We start from the raw sequence: 16262 nt of genomic DNA, 5'->3' as shown, positions 1-16262 counted from the left end.
TCAGTAGTTTACTGACTACTATGCCAAATTTCTTATCTGTTCCATAATGCTGTATAATGGTATTTAGTCCATCAATGCTTGTGCAGACAGATTTATTAAAATAAATAAATATCTTTACTTATTAATTTCATTTTTTTTTACCCTTATTTTATTTATCTTACCCTGATATGGATAAATGTATATGGTTTTGTAGCATATGATCTCCAGGTGAAATTGACTAATTAAAAAAAAGAAATTGCATTATACTTTTAAATTGTCTGTATTTTAATTAGGCTCATTATTCTGCACTTTGTAAATTCATTTTAATTTCAATTTTGAAATACCACTGAAAGGGTCATGCTTTCTATTTTTTGTCCATCCAGCATGATCACTAACTCGTATTTAACACCATTTCAGGCTCAAAATCACTTACTGGTATCTGCATTAACAATTTCCCAGCTCTAATATAGTAGTCCCCCTCTTGAACTGCCCCCCTGACCAGCGGCCACCCGCTCCTTACGGCCAGAATCCATTGGCACCAATGAGTTTGCCAAGTACCCCTCACGAAAGGCCACCCGGCAACGCGACCAGCAGCCAGCATATTAGTGCAATAATATACAATTTAGCCCTCACAAGCAGCCGCATTTTATTTTGATATGCATCCAGAACCAGTATTTTATTCATAATGTGTGTTAAGTAATCCGATTTCTGTTTCCCGATGTCAGGTTTTCGTTACTGAAAGAAGTGTTGACTAAAGTACATGTACCACTAAGGTTAATATTATATCATTTACGCCTCACGAGAAGCCACATTTATTCCATAAAGCCGAGAAAGACGCAAATTGTAATCCACACAAAAGGGTAAGTACATGTAATCCAATTAGCCTTACTGCTCTGTTATCATAAGATGTCTGGTTATAGTCACTTCGATAAATGTTAAGTTTACAATTATTGAACAGTAGTAACAGCTGAGAAGTGGCAGTATCGATGTACAATACACAAGTCAGCAGGAAAATGGTTTGATAGTCCTTATGGCTTCCTTAGTAAGATGTTCACTTTGATAATTAGTGGCTGATACTACTGACAATAATTGTCAAAATTACAAATCCTAACGGCCGCGAGGTCAATTCTGCGTGATGTTAAATGGTACATATCGAAGCCGTTTTGGTTTCACTCACTTAGTGCAAAGAAATGTACAAAAAGAATAGGGTACCAGACTGCGACTAACGAATCACGTGACAAGATCACTTCCTTTAAAAACACATGGCAATTTGTTTAGATGCATACAAAATTGTTTTATCAGTATTGTAGTTGGCAACATGAATAACTTACTGCAGAAAGATCAACATGTCATCGAGGAAAAGAAAAATTATCAGTTTAGAAGAGAAAGTGAAAGTAATTCAACTGACTGAGAGGTTCGGGGGGGGGGGTCAAGGATACTTGCAGAAAACTAATGTTGGAAAGACTCTGATGAACAATATCATGAAAGATAAGGAAACAATTCTGCAGAAGTGGGAAGGTGAAATGGACGGAGAAAGGAAGATTGTTTCAGCCAGAAGATGTTTGTATCCTGATCTGAATGACAAGAAAAAGCAACAATTTTGTCAGTTGAATTGGGATATGACGACTTTACCGCAAGTAACGGATGGTTGCACAGATTTCAAGTGCGACACAATATTAAGTGTTCTTTCCTTAGTGCAGTATCAGCTGATGTTAATAATGAAGTTGTCGAAGATTGGAACAAAAGACTAAACGATATATGCAGGGGATATGACAGCAAGGATATTTTTAATTGTGACGAGACTGGTTTGTTTTTAAGACTGTTACCAACAGAGTGACAGATGATGTAATCTGTAACATAATTATAAAGACAGTTTTAAAACTATATCAATAGTTATTCATAACATTCTTTTGAAAATGATGAAACAGTTTGTTTTTCATTTATTTCACAACATGCATGTGATATTTTAATGAAAATATTAAATGTTTTTAAATTAAATGTACTTTTTGACTGTCTTCATGCGTATTTACTATTCACATTTGTCATCCCCCTCTAGAAAGGCCACCTTCATTATAAGGCCACTTCCCTGCTGCAGTAGGGGTGGCCTTATAAGAGGGGAACTACTGTAATCTGATATACTTCATAACTTTAAAAATTATTGTCATCATTGCTATCATCAGCAAGTATCTGCTGAACAAAATTGTAATGAACCACAGCGGAAAGCAGACATTTTGGTTTCACTAGGTAGCCAGTATTTTAAACATGCATTTGTAAAACATTTTTATAAATGGTTTCAAACTACACCATAATGCTTTTTCCTGGGCATGTTGTGCTATTCAAATTTAGTATCACAGACATTTATGATGTGCTTGAAGAACCCATATGTTGAACAGCTGCTATCCAACAAACAGATGTTGTGACAAGAAGGGTTAAAGAAAAATTGTATACTTCGCTGATCACACTTTCATATGTGGGACTTCCAACAAATTTGTGGGAGTTCTCGCATTTCACTGTTCTCCAAGCATGCAAATTCATAAATTGCATGATTCACGCAATGGCACACTCTGACAGCATCTCTGCATAAGTACTTGACATGTATAATGACTTTCTTGCAAAGACTCTGTTGCTCTGCCAATATTTCTGGTTTGTCATGCAAAGAATAAGTTACACTGATTTCTGATTGGTGGTTATTCTTTAACCTGGACCAGAACACGCAATAATCACAACGAGAATTCAATGTAACATATTTCACCGTGCAACAAACCAGTAGCTTAACTTTCAAATTGACCAAAAAAGAATCAAGATATAATTCAACGCAAAAACTTTGCATGAAATTGGTTGTTAAATGATAGGCAAAGTACTTCATTATATTTGTGAAACACAATTTGGAATGTATGCTGAACATATTTCTTGGTTAAGATAATTAGTATCGAATGGGGGGAGGCCAGATTATGAACAATGTCACTTTGTGTTAACTTGTAGGCAGCAAATGGGTATTCTCAAATAGTCTTTTTCATTCTTATTAATAAACATGAGTGACTATGACTGCAAAATTAATGCTGTTTCAGATGGATTATAATTTTACAGAATTACAAGGCAACTAATACTAATTATTCATGATTGCTAAAGACTAAAACAATATGCATACGGATGTATCGTTTTGTATCAATTCTCTGTCTCTTGTATCAATATGTGTATTGCTTCAGCAAAAGTATCACTGCATCGATATATCAATGAATTGTTTCACCCCCAATATACATCAACAGGCTGACCTTTATATCCCCCACCACTCACCCAAAAAATGTGGGATTCAATTTGATGGCACAAAGCAATCATCACTCTTAATATTAAGTGTAGAAAGTTTTTTCAAATTCTTTCTGGTATTTTTAGAACAATGGGTTTTCACAAAAGTTTATGATGCTGCTATTAACGACACCAGCACTGCTGTGTCTGATTTACTGAAAAAGTCAGAAATAAAACAAGACCACACTATACCTACAAAAATAACCAACAAAATATTAAGAAGATTCTAAGTAGGGTTGACTGTAGAGTCAGAAAGGTTTATTCACCCATTAACTTTGACCTTACAACATTTGACCTTGACCTTACAATTTGTGTACCTAAGAGCATATTTTAGAAAAGTAGAAATAAAACATTCTGATCCTTTATTATGTCTTTGGTTCAATTTTTTGTTTGTTAAAGATATTAAATGTTCTAGACATAATCCAATCATTATAAAAAGATATACACTTTTAAAAAAGAAATGAAATGGCAGTAACAACAAACAGCCTGGTTTCATTGATTCAGCCAAATTAAATGCTTATTATTTTGTTACACACAATTAATAGGATCAGTCAACAGATGATCATTCAGTGTATTTAGCAAACATTAAAGATTATGTAATAGTTTCATTCTGATGAAAAGGTATACACTGAAAAAAATATACATACATCAGGTCAAATATAATGCCCTCCATTGTACACAGGGGATTTTCAAATGGCTGCATTGAAAGACTGAAAGAAAAAAACATAGTGCCATAATAAAGCTTAATACTTACAAAAATATTTACTTTTCCCTCTGTCTGGATAAATTATGTACTAATGAAAATTATATGAGTTTTGTGTTTTTTTAAATTTTTAACGCAGCTTTAACAATTTCAGTCATATTGCTACGATATCTGCAGCATAGCAGTTTATAGTGCTGACTATCACTGTGGCATCAATTTATTCATTGACTTATAAAAATGATACAAACAGCTGTCTCGCTAGGCACTCAGCATTAAGATGTTAGTGTTAGGACTGGTCAGCCTGGTGTCAGAATAATGTGACAAGGTGGGACATTATGTTACATGTCTGCGGCATGATGCCCCAGTGCTACACATATAAATTACCACACTGCAGACAGCATAGCGATATGCCTGGTGTCAGAATAATGTGACTAGGTGGGACATTATGTTACATGTCTGCGGCATGATGCCCCAGTGCTACACATATAAATTGCCACACTGCAGACATCATAGCGATATGACTGAAAAATTGTTAAAGCTACATTAAAAATCAAAATTACACACACACATTAATCCATGTGATAATTAGGGGGTAATCAAGGAGATCATCTGTTTCAGAGTAGTTAAACCATTTCCTAATTTACATTCCAGCTAAAAATTTTAATTTTTCATTGGCTTTAAAACTGTATTTGTTGTTAGGAAATGGTTATGTACTATTCAAAATTATTATAGATTTTTAAGATATGATTTTGAAAAGAAACAGACAGTCTAGTAATCTAGATTAGTGACAGACTTTTGTATTGTTAAATATTTAAAGAAATATTTATTGATTTTTCATTGGGATACATGAACAACACCACTACAACAGAAAATTTGAGCTTAAAGAAGACCCAAGTGTTATGAAATGCAATGAAATCCAATATAAATTTCATTTACTGGTTATTTAAAATATGTTTCAAACAGAGTTTTACTAGTATTCTAATTAGCTGTGCCCAAAAATACTTGCTATCATTCTTTTTAGAAAAACAACCCACACCACCTCAAACAAAATAAAACATACTTAAGCTCTCAAATAGGTAATGTATACTTTTGAAAACCGCTAATGCAGGTCTATTTTACATTCTGATTCATGATTACCTGCAGCAATAAAAAGGCAGTCTCCGAAACTCAGCTTTCTGTTTTCCTTTATAACCGCCAAACTCATTTTTCCACTCTGTTGTTGTAAGATATCTGTGACAAAATAAAAAGAATACTTCTGTAAGTATTATCACCAATTTCAAATCTCAGCTGGAACTTCATCAATATATTTACCATTCTTTAACAAATTTCAAACTTCACATGGTAGATTGACAGGACAAAATCACAATGGCCCAACATAAATTCAGTGCCCAGAGAAGGTACTTTAAAATGAAACTATGCTGGCATAGATTTTATTTTTCCTAGCTATGAGTCTTTGATATTTCTTCTCCTCAGAAAGTACAGGACTATGAAAACTGCTCATCCTCTCATTTTGACCTGATAAAAATGGGCTGTTCCAAGTAAAAGTTTGCCATTTACTCAACCCTGGGCAGCAGATGCAGATTCACACCTTGAGAATAAATATGTCTATTTTCTACCCTTCACATGTGGCTACACCTTGAGAACAAATATGTCTATTTTCTACCCTTCACACGTGGCTACACCATGAGAATAAACATGTCTATTTTCTACCCTTCACATGTGGCTACACCTTGAGAATAAATGTCTATTTTCTACCCTTCACATGTGGCTACACCTTGAGAATAAATATGTCTATTTTCTACCTTTCACATGTGGCTACACCTTGAGAATAAATGTCAATTTTCTACCCTTCACAGGTGGCTACACCTTGAGAATAAATATGTCTATTTTCTACCCTTCACATGTGGCTACACCTTGAGAATAAATATGTCTATTTTCTACCCTTCACATGTGGCTACACCTTGAGAATAAATATGTCTATTTTCTACCCTTCACATGTGGCTACACCTTGAGAATAAATATGTCAATTTTCTACCCTTCACATGTGGCTACACCTTGAGAATAAATATATCAATTTTCTACCCTTCACATGTGGCTACACCTTGAGAATAAATATGTCAATTTTCTACCCTTCACACACGGCTAAGTCAACATTTCTTAACATCTAGCATACACCATTTATTGATTACCTTATGTCTACAGTCTAATTATTGTCACTCCTGAACATATTGCCATGGAAGCCAACTTTGATTTCTTCACAAGTACACAATGCAAACTTTACACTAAAATGGGTCCATACAATGATGACATTATGTTTGTCATTAAGACAATGGTTCAAAATCTTTCTAGTGAATGTTCTCTTGCATGACTACATAACAAGAGAAAATATTTGTATACTAAAGTTAGAAGTTGCAATTTCACATATAGCCCTTGATTTTGTTAATGGTATTTGCCTTTACAGAAACACTTTCAGTAATAGAGACAACATTAAAATGTAGAGAAATTTTCCATTTCAATGACACTATTAAAGATTTTTGAGTTAGAACCTTGATATGTTTGGAGCCAGAGAATGTCAAAATCTTTAAATTTTCATCTAGTCAGACAGTGCTATGTACACCTCAGGTAAACTACTTTCAAAAACCAGTTCTATTAATATTTTGTCATGCCAAATTAAAGACACTACAAGATATTTCTGTATGTTATCGTAATTTCGTTTCAAAGGAAAATGTTGCAAACTTACAATCTCAAGAAAAATTGTAATCATTTTTGCCACTTTAAACAAAATTTCACAAAATGCATGCCATTGTAATCTACTTAAAAAGCATATAATGTTAACACGTGTGATTGGTGGTAACTTAATAAATCCCAATAACCTTCCAAATCTGTTTTGATCAATCAGCAATCTTCCTTATGATAGTCACCCTTGAGTAGTGCTGTCAAAATGAAGTTGGACTGGAGTGGATTTACTTATTGCAAAAAAGTCACAGAGTTGCTTAGAATTCTTCTTCAAATAAAATTTAGTGACATTTTCCAACTGAAAAGCAATTGCATACTTAGAGAAATATCTGTTTACAGATTTGCTTGATCATGGCAGTATCAATAAAACTGAACAGATTTGAAAATAATAGTAACAAAAACCAGATGAAAAAATAACATAATTTTGATATTTTCTGTTCCTAACTTCAAAAATGTCGAACTCAAAAAGATGTATCATAGCTCACTGAAAAGCAAACCTTTGCCACGCTAAAATGGCACCTAGGCAATTAAAATGTGTCTTTGTAAGCACAAAAGTCATTAACAAATCAAGGGCTAGGTGATAATATATTTATCTGTAGAGCTAAATATCAAAAGAGCTTTAAACTCACTGTCTTTACTCTGAACATTATATTTTCATGGTTTTGGACCCACTGTAATATCAAACATTCATTGGGTGCCAGTGGATTGTTTTGTTGTAAGAGCACAAATAGCTGTGTTGAGTAAACTGATGGATGAGTATTTATTGCAACTCACTTGCTTGAGAAAAAAAATTCTTTCCAGAGCCATGGTTATTCTTTTAAAAAATGTAGAATGAGCCATGATATCAAGTACTGACCCACTGGGCTACTTGGATTAAATATATGGTAGCCCAAATAGGTCATTCTGGTAGCCTGTCGGGTTTGGGCACGAGATTTGTTGACCTTCCTGATATAATCTTTCTAAAGATGGATGGCAAAATTTGACATAGATGCATTTACTGTACTTAATTGAACTTAGCGAACAACAACAGTTTTGCTCTAAATAAATCCTGAATTCCATGTCATGCAGAATTTGGACATGTTTTCTTTGCCTATTTTTAACTGTTACTGTCCTATATGGATTAACCAAAGGTTCCCATCTGTTGCAAATACATGATCCAGTTAGAAATAAATGCGTAGAGCATAGATAGTCTATTTACTATTCTTTTTGATCATTCATATTTCCAGCTGACATAATATTCATAAGCAAGCTAGACCATCACAGATGTTTAATGCAATACAACTAAGTCAATGCACTTTTAGCAATGGGTGCATTGCAAATGACACACTCAGTATAATGTGCTAAAATAGGCTTAAAAAAGTTGAACTTCTACTGGAATTAAAAGTACATTCAGAGACCACAACCTCTTTAAATGATAAAATTGACTGGTGGAAAACCAACTCATTTGAGATGTCTTTGGGACAAGCAGCATTCCCTTAAAAGATATGAAGTTGATCAACAAGGGCCATAACCCTGTTCAAAATGGTGTGTTTGAGACAAAGCACATATATATGATGCCTGTGAAACAATGTTCACATCAACATGCATCAGAATATTTTTAATGGTTCTTGAACTATGCACATTACAAGTAAAATCCCTTCCATGTAAAGTTTTTTACAGATTTACAATGGCCATACCACTCTCTGCTCTCGTGGGTCAGTGGTTCTTTCCGGGGTTTTCCCGGGTTCTTCCTTCACCATTAATAGTGGCTGCCATGTATAGCCTATCGTGTACTGAAAAATGGCGTTAAACCCTACAAAAACAACAACAACAACCTCTCTCTGCATTGGAGTAGGCAGAACAAAACTCATCGAATGCATTTACATCTAGGAGACAATGTTCTTACCAAATCCCAGCAAATAATGCTGAATAGTTCTTAAACTATGCTGACTACAAGTGGCATTCCAAGTTTCAGTATGAAGACAAGAATTTACTTGATAAGGACCATAACTCTGTCTGATGGGACAAAATTTATATGAAGATACATTTAGGTCATTGAGATCAGTGTATATATAAATCGAACTTTATCAGAATATGTCCAATGGTTTCCAACAAATGCTGGTTGCAAGGAGAAGCCTTGGTGGAGATTTCAAATTGAAATAACTGAGTAACTCCAACTGGCTTTTTGCTCATGCCTAAAAGCTATTAGATAGTATTGCTCACAACAAACCCATGACTATTATGCACCAAAAAAGAAGAATGATCTTTAGTCAGCAGTTATGAATCCATCTAACTGGTGTTCCAGTTGTTAAATGTCAGTAGCACAGTATAAATCCTATATGACTCATTCATATTCCGGCGTGGATATTCATACTATACATCTGAAAGTTTTTATTTCTTCAATGCCACTGTTAAGTTTTCCTGTCAAAAACTGTTTAAATAAATCAGTGATAGTATATAACACAAGGATTGGAAATTCCCCCCATTGACAAATATGATGTAAATAGATCTTTCTTTTCTACCCTATAGTTAATCTTGGTTTTCAAAGTATCAAAATGAGTACATAACATGAATTATTGAGTAAAATCAGCTGTAATGAATTCTTTGTTGTAGTAAGAATAAATGTAAAATTTACTCATATATCTTCTATACAACCTTTGCAATGTGGTTTACAAACAGCCATGGAAATGGTTCTATGTAAATTCAAAATTCATCATTTACCACATACGAAGTTTTGAACATATAGTTGCCTTTGTGCTATGTTTCCACAAGTGTTGTGAACTATTTTGGTATTTTAAATTTAGGAAAACAAATGTATTTCCAGTTGGCTGACCATCCCTGTTTCTCACCACTGACCATATCACTTTTTCCCCTATGGTAATTTATTTAAACAAAATTCTTGAAATTGATTTGTACATCTGCTTACTTCACAACATATACTAATCATTATAACAAACATGTGTAATTTAAAAAAATACTCTACCTACCCTAATCAATGCAATAGGAAACACATTTTTGGGGGCCTTAGTTTTCAGGACAATCTTGCTTATAATTATAAAAATGAAGTTTAAATTATGTTCATATTTAGAAGTTAATCAAAATTAGGCAAAGTCTAAAGCAGAGGGCAATTAGTCATACATAAGAGAAAATGTTTTCTTTGAACTATTTATTCATATTTGTGAATGCTTGAATATTACCTAGTATGTCTGATTTAAGGTGAAAGAAAATGTTTTTATATTAGTAGGGACGGCAAAGGATAGGGAGGTAACCAAAGCAGACATACCAAAATATGTACGGAACTTTTCGGTATGGAAATGTGTGAAAATCCAAATGGGTGGGTACACTCTATGGCAATTTTACTAACGGCTACATATTTTCATGATTCTGAAAGGTACCGAATATTTTCTAAAGTCTCTGAAGCATGCGAAATGACACTTTTTCCTAAAAAGCGCGCAGTGCGGATAATACAAATGACCGTAGAAGAGAAGAAATATTAATGAAAATAATTTATGGGCCGATTACGCAGTTCTATTCAAGATATTAATAAATATTATTCATTTCTTATACTGAATAGAGACAAAACTGCTGCAATCGTCCACGTAATGAAGTGCAATTATTCATTTTTGTATGACCCTGTTCGATGTAATTGTTCAGCCTCGTTTTCATTTCACCATGTATATGGATCGATGTGAAGATGCAAATATTAGATGCTGAAAATCACTGTACACAAAATATGATAGTCAGTTATTTAATCAATAATAATGAATAAAGAATTGATTTAGAACAATTTGTTTTTTGTTTATCTTCTGTTGAACTGTTTTATTCGGCCTGCTATAAATATATAAGAAGGTCACTCACACGTTAATTCGTGCCAATTAGTAGTATTAATTTGTCTTGTTCAATTTTAATCTGGGATAAATTATCTTGGTAGTAAGCAAAATTGTGTTTCATAGTTATTACTTATCAGACATTTAACAAATCTTGTACGAAGTTTCTTTTATTTATTTTTTTCGTGTTTTGCATGCTGGTGTATGTATATCCTTGATGATGGAGTCCAATAAAGACATTAGAACTTTAAGTGTTCGGACAGTTATTGACATCTCTCATAAAAGTACATCAGAGACAACTGATGAACATTATTTAATAAACAAACTTGCAGAAATAGCTAACCTTGATCCATCATCTATTAATAAACAAGCTCTAATTGCAAAGCTGTATCGATACAAGAATAAACTTAAAGGGAAATGAGGGTTGGCAAAGAATGAATTTGAAAATGAAGCATTTTCAGTACCAGTTAACACTGTGACAGCACCTAAAGTTCCAAGTGGAAAACTTTATGAAGAGGTACTTTCATATTGCAAGCAAGCATGTATAAGTTTAACAACTGAATTGTCACAGTTCAAACAACAGTCAGAACAACAAACAGAGTCACTGAAGGAACAAAAAACTGTTGAAATTAGAGAGACTATAGAAAAACATCAGCATGAGATTTTAAGTCTTAAAAGATCTCATTCTCAAGAATTAAAAACTCAATCAAATAAATTCAAATCAAAGACCCTGCAACTATCCTCTCAAATGAAAAAGTTAATAAATGATAAAGAAAAAATGCTTCAGAAATTCAATTTCGTTGCTAAAGAGAAACGAGATGCTCATTATGAAAACACTCTACTGAGGAGAACCTTATCACGATATGCCATTAAGAGAGCTTCTGTTGCAAACAACAGAGCATTGCAAAAAACAATAATTCGCCAGAAGCAAAAGCTTTCAATGTTGAAAATTGACAATGAAAATTTAAGGCTCAGCAACATCAGATTAACTATTCAGTTACAACATGAGCAAGAGAAGGTGAAAATGTTAAATGAAAAGTTAACAGCATCAAAAAGTGCAAGTGATATCGAAAGTAAAGATAATAGTCAGCTGAAGAAAGACTTGCAAAATATAACAGAGGACAGAGATTATTTGCAAGCTCTTCTACAAGATAATGCTGTAATTGATCTATATGATCCTGTAACGAAATGTTACACACCCAATACAAGACAATGCATTATGAACATTACCAGTTATAATGTTGCATCAGCTAATGTAGGTCCAGTAATAACATAAGTTTTAAAGCTTGCTAACAGAACTCCTAATGAAGTTCCATCGAGGAGAACTGTGGATAATATAATAGCTGAAAAACTTGCTATTGGACAAAAGCAGCTTGGAGCTACTGTTGGTACAGCACAAAATACATGCTTGTACAGTGATGAAACAAGAAAATTTGGGCAGATGTACCAAACATTTTTGTTAAGTGATGAAAACAAAAATTTGTATTTTCTGGGTCTGAGAGATATGTCTGACAAATCAGCCAGAACTACACTGGACATTTTTAGGAACATATTAGATGACATTTCTGATATGTGTGAATCTTACAGAAACAATAATAATACAACCCTTGGGAATAGTATTCTATGCAATATAAGAGATTTTATGTCTGACAGAGCCCAAACAAATTTAGCTTTTACAGAAATGTTAGAGCAATATAGGAGAGATGTCATGCTTACGTTTTCAAGTAATTGGAATGACATGACAGATGGTGAACAGACAGCCACAGTTAAAGTTAATAATTTTTTCTGTGGACCACATTTACTTGTAAATTTTGCTGAATGCCTTTCTCCCATTCTCTTCCTGTTTGAGAAAATAGAGGAGCAGGATAAATCTTCATCAGACACTTTAGATGAGGAAGAGACATCATGTGGTGAACTGTTTAGTTCTGATGCTAAAACAATCTCTTTTCTACGTTTCTGTGGAAAATGCTTTGCTCGTGGTGTGGATGAGAAAAGTGGTTGCTATAGTGCATTTAGAACATTTTGCCAGTCTCAAAATGAGAAGAGCATGTTTGTTAATTTTCGAGGAAATAGATTTAATGTTATATTTTTAATGGGTCAAATAGCCTTTTACCACCATCAGAGGATCAAGCAGTTTTTTGAAACTGTACATGGAACATGTAACAGACTTCAAAAACTGACGTTATCGCTTGTGAACAAGCCATACAAAATTGCCAGCTGTAAGGTTCTGGGGCTCATATCAAAGTTAATAACAGCCCCTTTATGGAGATTGATTGAAAGTAATGTTCATGTTTTAGACATGAATAACAGTTATCATGCACTGCTAGCCTTCTCTGACAGAGTTAGTCAAGAATCTACAGATTTCATTAATGGTAATGACCACCCATTTGAAAGTAGTCTAATTGAAAAAGACGAAATTTATGCCAAACTTGTTCAGCCCTGTGATGGCATTGATGACAATGCATGTGCTCTTGCACAAATGGCTTTCAAAGGACTTGGAAGTGTTCTCAGAAAGGCCAAGAAAGAACAGCTGCCTGGTGGAAGTTACTTTCAGCCAACAGATGCAATCAGAGAACACACCCAGTCAGTTATACCACATAACAAAGTTCCTGAGCATGTTTTTGGAATACTTGACTTCTTTCTCCGTTACAGACCAAATGCCACCACTATCTCTAACGAGGCCTTTCTTATGATTGTGTTCAATAAAACTTCAGAATGGCTGGAGTCACTTCCAATAACGGAAAAAGATAAAATGCTATCAGAATGTAGAAAAGAAGGTAGACAAATACAAGCCAAATATAAAGAAAGGCTGAAAGAAATTGAGGCAAAACAAAGAGAGAGTTTGCAAAATAAACAACTTGCTCTTGAAAAGAAACATAAAAGAGCACTGCAAGTAAAATCCAAGCACACAAATGCAATCCTTTATTAGGGATTGTGGCAAAGACCAGATGACGTTGAGAACATCCTTGCAGAGCTAAAAATTACAGAGAAAAGAAATGCGCTAACATCACAAATATGAATCAGGCAGAGAGTCTTAAAACAGACTGTAAAAGATAAACAACTGTACAAAATGAGCAAAAAGGGTAAGGCATACTCAGTAGAAAAACTGAAAAATAACCTCATTGAGTTAATTAAAGATGCCACAGATAGCCCAAGTGAGGAATCGCCTGTACGTGAAATTCCATTACTTGTTGGAAAGAAGGTTATTCATACCTTCAATGAGGGCAAGTGGCCTGGGCGTGTATTGAGTGTAGTAGTGGGATTTCCTGAATTTTACAACATTGTATATGATCGCCATTTGCAGGATAAAAGTTCCCCAAATGCCATCTACACTTACACTCTCAAAGAGGATTACAGAAACGGTAATCTGGAAATTGTTCCAGAGGCATAGTGTAATTACAGCTGTTACTGTTCCTGTTACAGTTATGCTTGTTCTTTCACAACAGAATGACCAAGTTATCAGTGAAGTGGAATTACTTGTATAAACGTTTATTGTTTAAAAGTTTTATAAATTTTGTTATTATGGTTTTAAGTCAAGTCCTTGACATAATTCCTAGCTGTGCTTAATATTTTATGACAAACTAGATTTTATTCAGCTTTAGGAAGATTCACTTCATGCAGTAGATAAGAAACATTCAATTTAGATATTTAGAAGTTGATAATTTATATTGTCGCTATATTTTCCAAGTAAAATGCAACAATTTATTAAATTGTATCAGTGCAGTCATTTAGTTCATATTCTTGCATTGTGTTGAGACTTCTATCTTTCTTTTGGAATACAACAATTAAAGTTTTGCTCTTAGGTTTATAGAGTGAATTATAATTATAATTGCAAGTAAGGACGAATAAATGCTTTTTACACTTATTTTTAGTAGTTTGTAATGAAAGCAATTGTATATTTTTTAGTCTTTTACTCATATTGTAAGAAGCGAGTTATCTTTTACTTTTTGCACTTCAAAAATTATATTTACGTCATTTTGTACGTAAAAACACCACACTGATATGATCTATAGGAACAGGAAAACAACATTTAAATGGGCTATACTTATCAGTTCATAGTTTAAACCTATCAGTAAGATGACCAGTTTAAATATATAATGTACACAAATTTTTTTCTAAATAGTGTCCTTCTGACATTTTTCTGTAATTTGAGTACGTAAAAATGTCGGAGGGTACCGGTATAAAAAACAACATAACTCAATCAATTTTACAGATATCCTTTTCAAATAGACTTTATTATTCATCTCAAAGATGTATTACCATAACGTCTGTTTTCAAGCTGCTTATAACAAACTGTTAAAAAACCATTGCCGTCCCTAATATTAGAATTGTAGAAAATTGTCCGACAGGAAAATACCTTGGGTAAACTGTATTTTAATTAATATTTAATTTATTTGCGATCTGCTCTCACATGACCACTTTATCTCCATGCCTAGAATCATTCCCCTCACCCTTAACTTTATAACTCTACAACACGTCTGAGAAACGAACATTTGGGGCCAATTCAAGCAGAACATACTACATAACTTTGAAATGCACACATAACTGACTTGCACGATACTGAAGGAAAAGCATAGGGAAAACACTGACTTTCTAAAGTGGTGGCAACCCCCCTCCCCCTTCAAACAAACCAGAAACAAAACCTTTTGCCGAAATTTGGTGACCATTTTGAAAATAGGTGCCAAAACTAAAAGCTTCTTGCAGAAGGAAATATATATTCTGTTTATACAAACTCTAACACAGTAACAACATATAAGAAATAAATAATTATATGCTTCCTATTTTAGTAAAATTAGATATATAAAATTACAATTTATCCTTTTGATGCTGTTTCTTCCCCATTTTTTAACTCTATCACTGAAAACAAACGGAACCGGAAATGTTTGGTAGAGGTTATATAGCTAATTAAGGGCAGCTCAACATTTGCCTAATTTTGATTGGTTCATATTGAACGGCTTCCTGCTAGAAGAAATGTAACATGTATCTTCCGATTTTAAATTCGTAAATTGGTAAATTACTACCCACTCTATGCGTGTGCAAAGTACAGTATATCAAAGTTTAATAAGTATGGTTACTGTTATAACGAGATATAAACTAAAGAGACAGTATAGATTTGCATTTTACGACCATGCCTAGAATCATGCTCCCACCCCCACTTTTTTTTAATTATATATCGTTACGTTAGCACATCAAGTTCATTATAAACGAAAAGTCCTTCAGTGTAGGAGGCTGCAGTTGATATTTACTTTTTTAGTGATAAAATAAATATCAAGTGATGCATGTTACATTGTTGGACTACATTACCGAATTCTGAGGAAAAGACGATGATGAATAGGCCCATGGCACAGGTGCTCGTTACAAAGAAAATTTGGAGTATCTGTCCTTAAATTACGGGATGGGGGTTCTAACCTGTAACAATATAACACAAGGGAAGACACCAATCCGCACCCTCTAGGGTGATCCACAGGAGTCTAACGTTTTTATCAATAAAGTACGATGAAATCTCGGACAACACGAAATCGCCTTTTTGGTTTTATAAATTAACACAAGGAGTGCAAGTGTGACCCTAACCATCACCTCGATTCTACTTTTCACATGCATCTTTTATCACTTCAGAATCACCAAAAGACTCAAAAACTACAATATCCATTTAAAATACAGTAATGTACCAACGCATAACTTTCAGACAGCCATCGCATGAATCTAATCCAGTGAATTAACCTTTATTTTCACCA

At 33.8% G+C, this 16262-nt stretch overlaps 2 protein-coding genes across 2 annotated transcripts in view; one reads left to right on the top strand and one right to left on the bottom strand.

The window, feature by feature from the left end:
* The window catches only part of LOC149779768 (RING-type E3 ubiquitin-protein ligase PPIL2-like), a 69465-nt gene extending 54052 nt beyond the window's left edge, over window positions 1-15413 (bottom strand). The window contains exons 1-3 of the mRNA XM_089940625.1: window positions 15338-15413; window positions 5123-5215; window positions 3930-3992 (exon numbers count right to left, since the gene is read on the bottom strand). Of these exons, the coding sequence (XP_089796751.1) occupies window positions 3930-3992; window positions 5123-5215; window positions 15338-15369 (188 nt within the window). The 5' untranslated portion in view covers window positions 15370-15413. The remainder of the gene's footprint in view (window positions 1-3929; window positions 3993-5122; window positions 5216-15337) is intronic.
* A 63-nt stretch (window positions 15414-15476) lies between these two features.
* LOC149779767 (microprocessor complex subunit DGCR8-like) overlaps window positions 15477-16262 on the top strand; it is an 88624-nt gene continuing 87838 nt past the window's right edge. Inside the window, exon 1 of the mRNA XM_089940624.1 lies at window positions 15477-15536. The gene's annotated coding sequence lies outside the window, so the exon portion shown is untranslated. The remainder of the gene's footprint in view (window positions 15537-16262) is intronic.

This window comes from Sinohyriopsis cumingii, chromosome 17, assembly GCF_028554795.1.
Source record: "Sinohyriopsis cumingii isolate HCF-2022 chromosome 17, ASM2855479v2, whole genome shotgun sequence".
Lineage (NCBI taxonomy): Eukaryota > Metazoa > Mollusca > Bivalvia > Unionida > Unionidae > Sinohyriopsis > Sinohyriopsis cumingii.
This window is presented reverse-complemented; position numbering and strand designations above follow the sequence as displayed.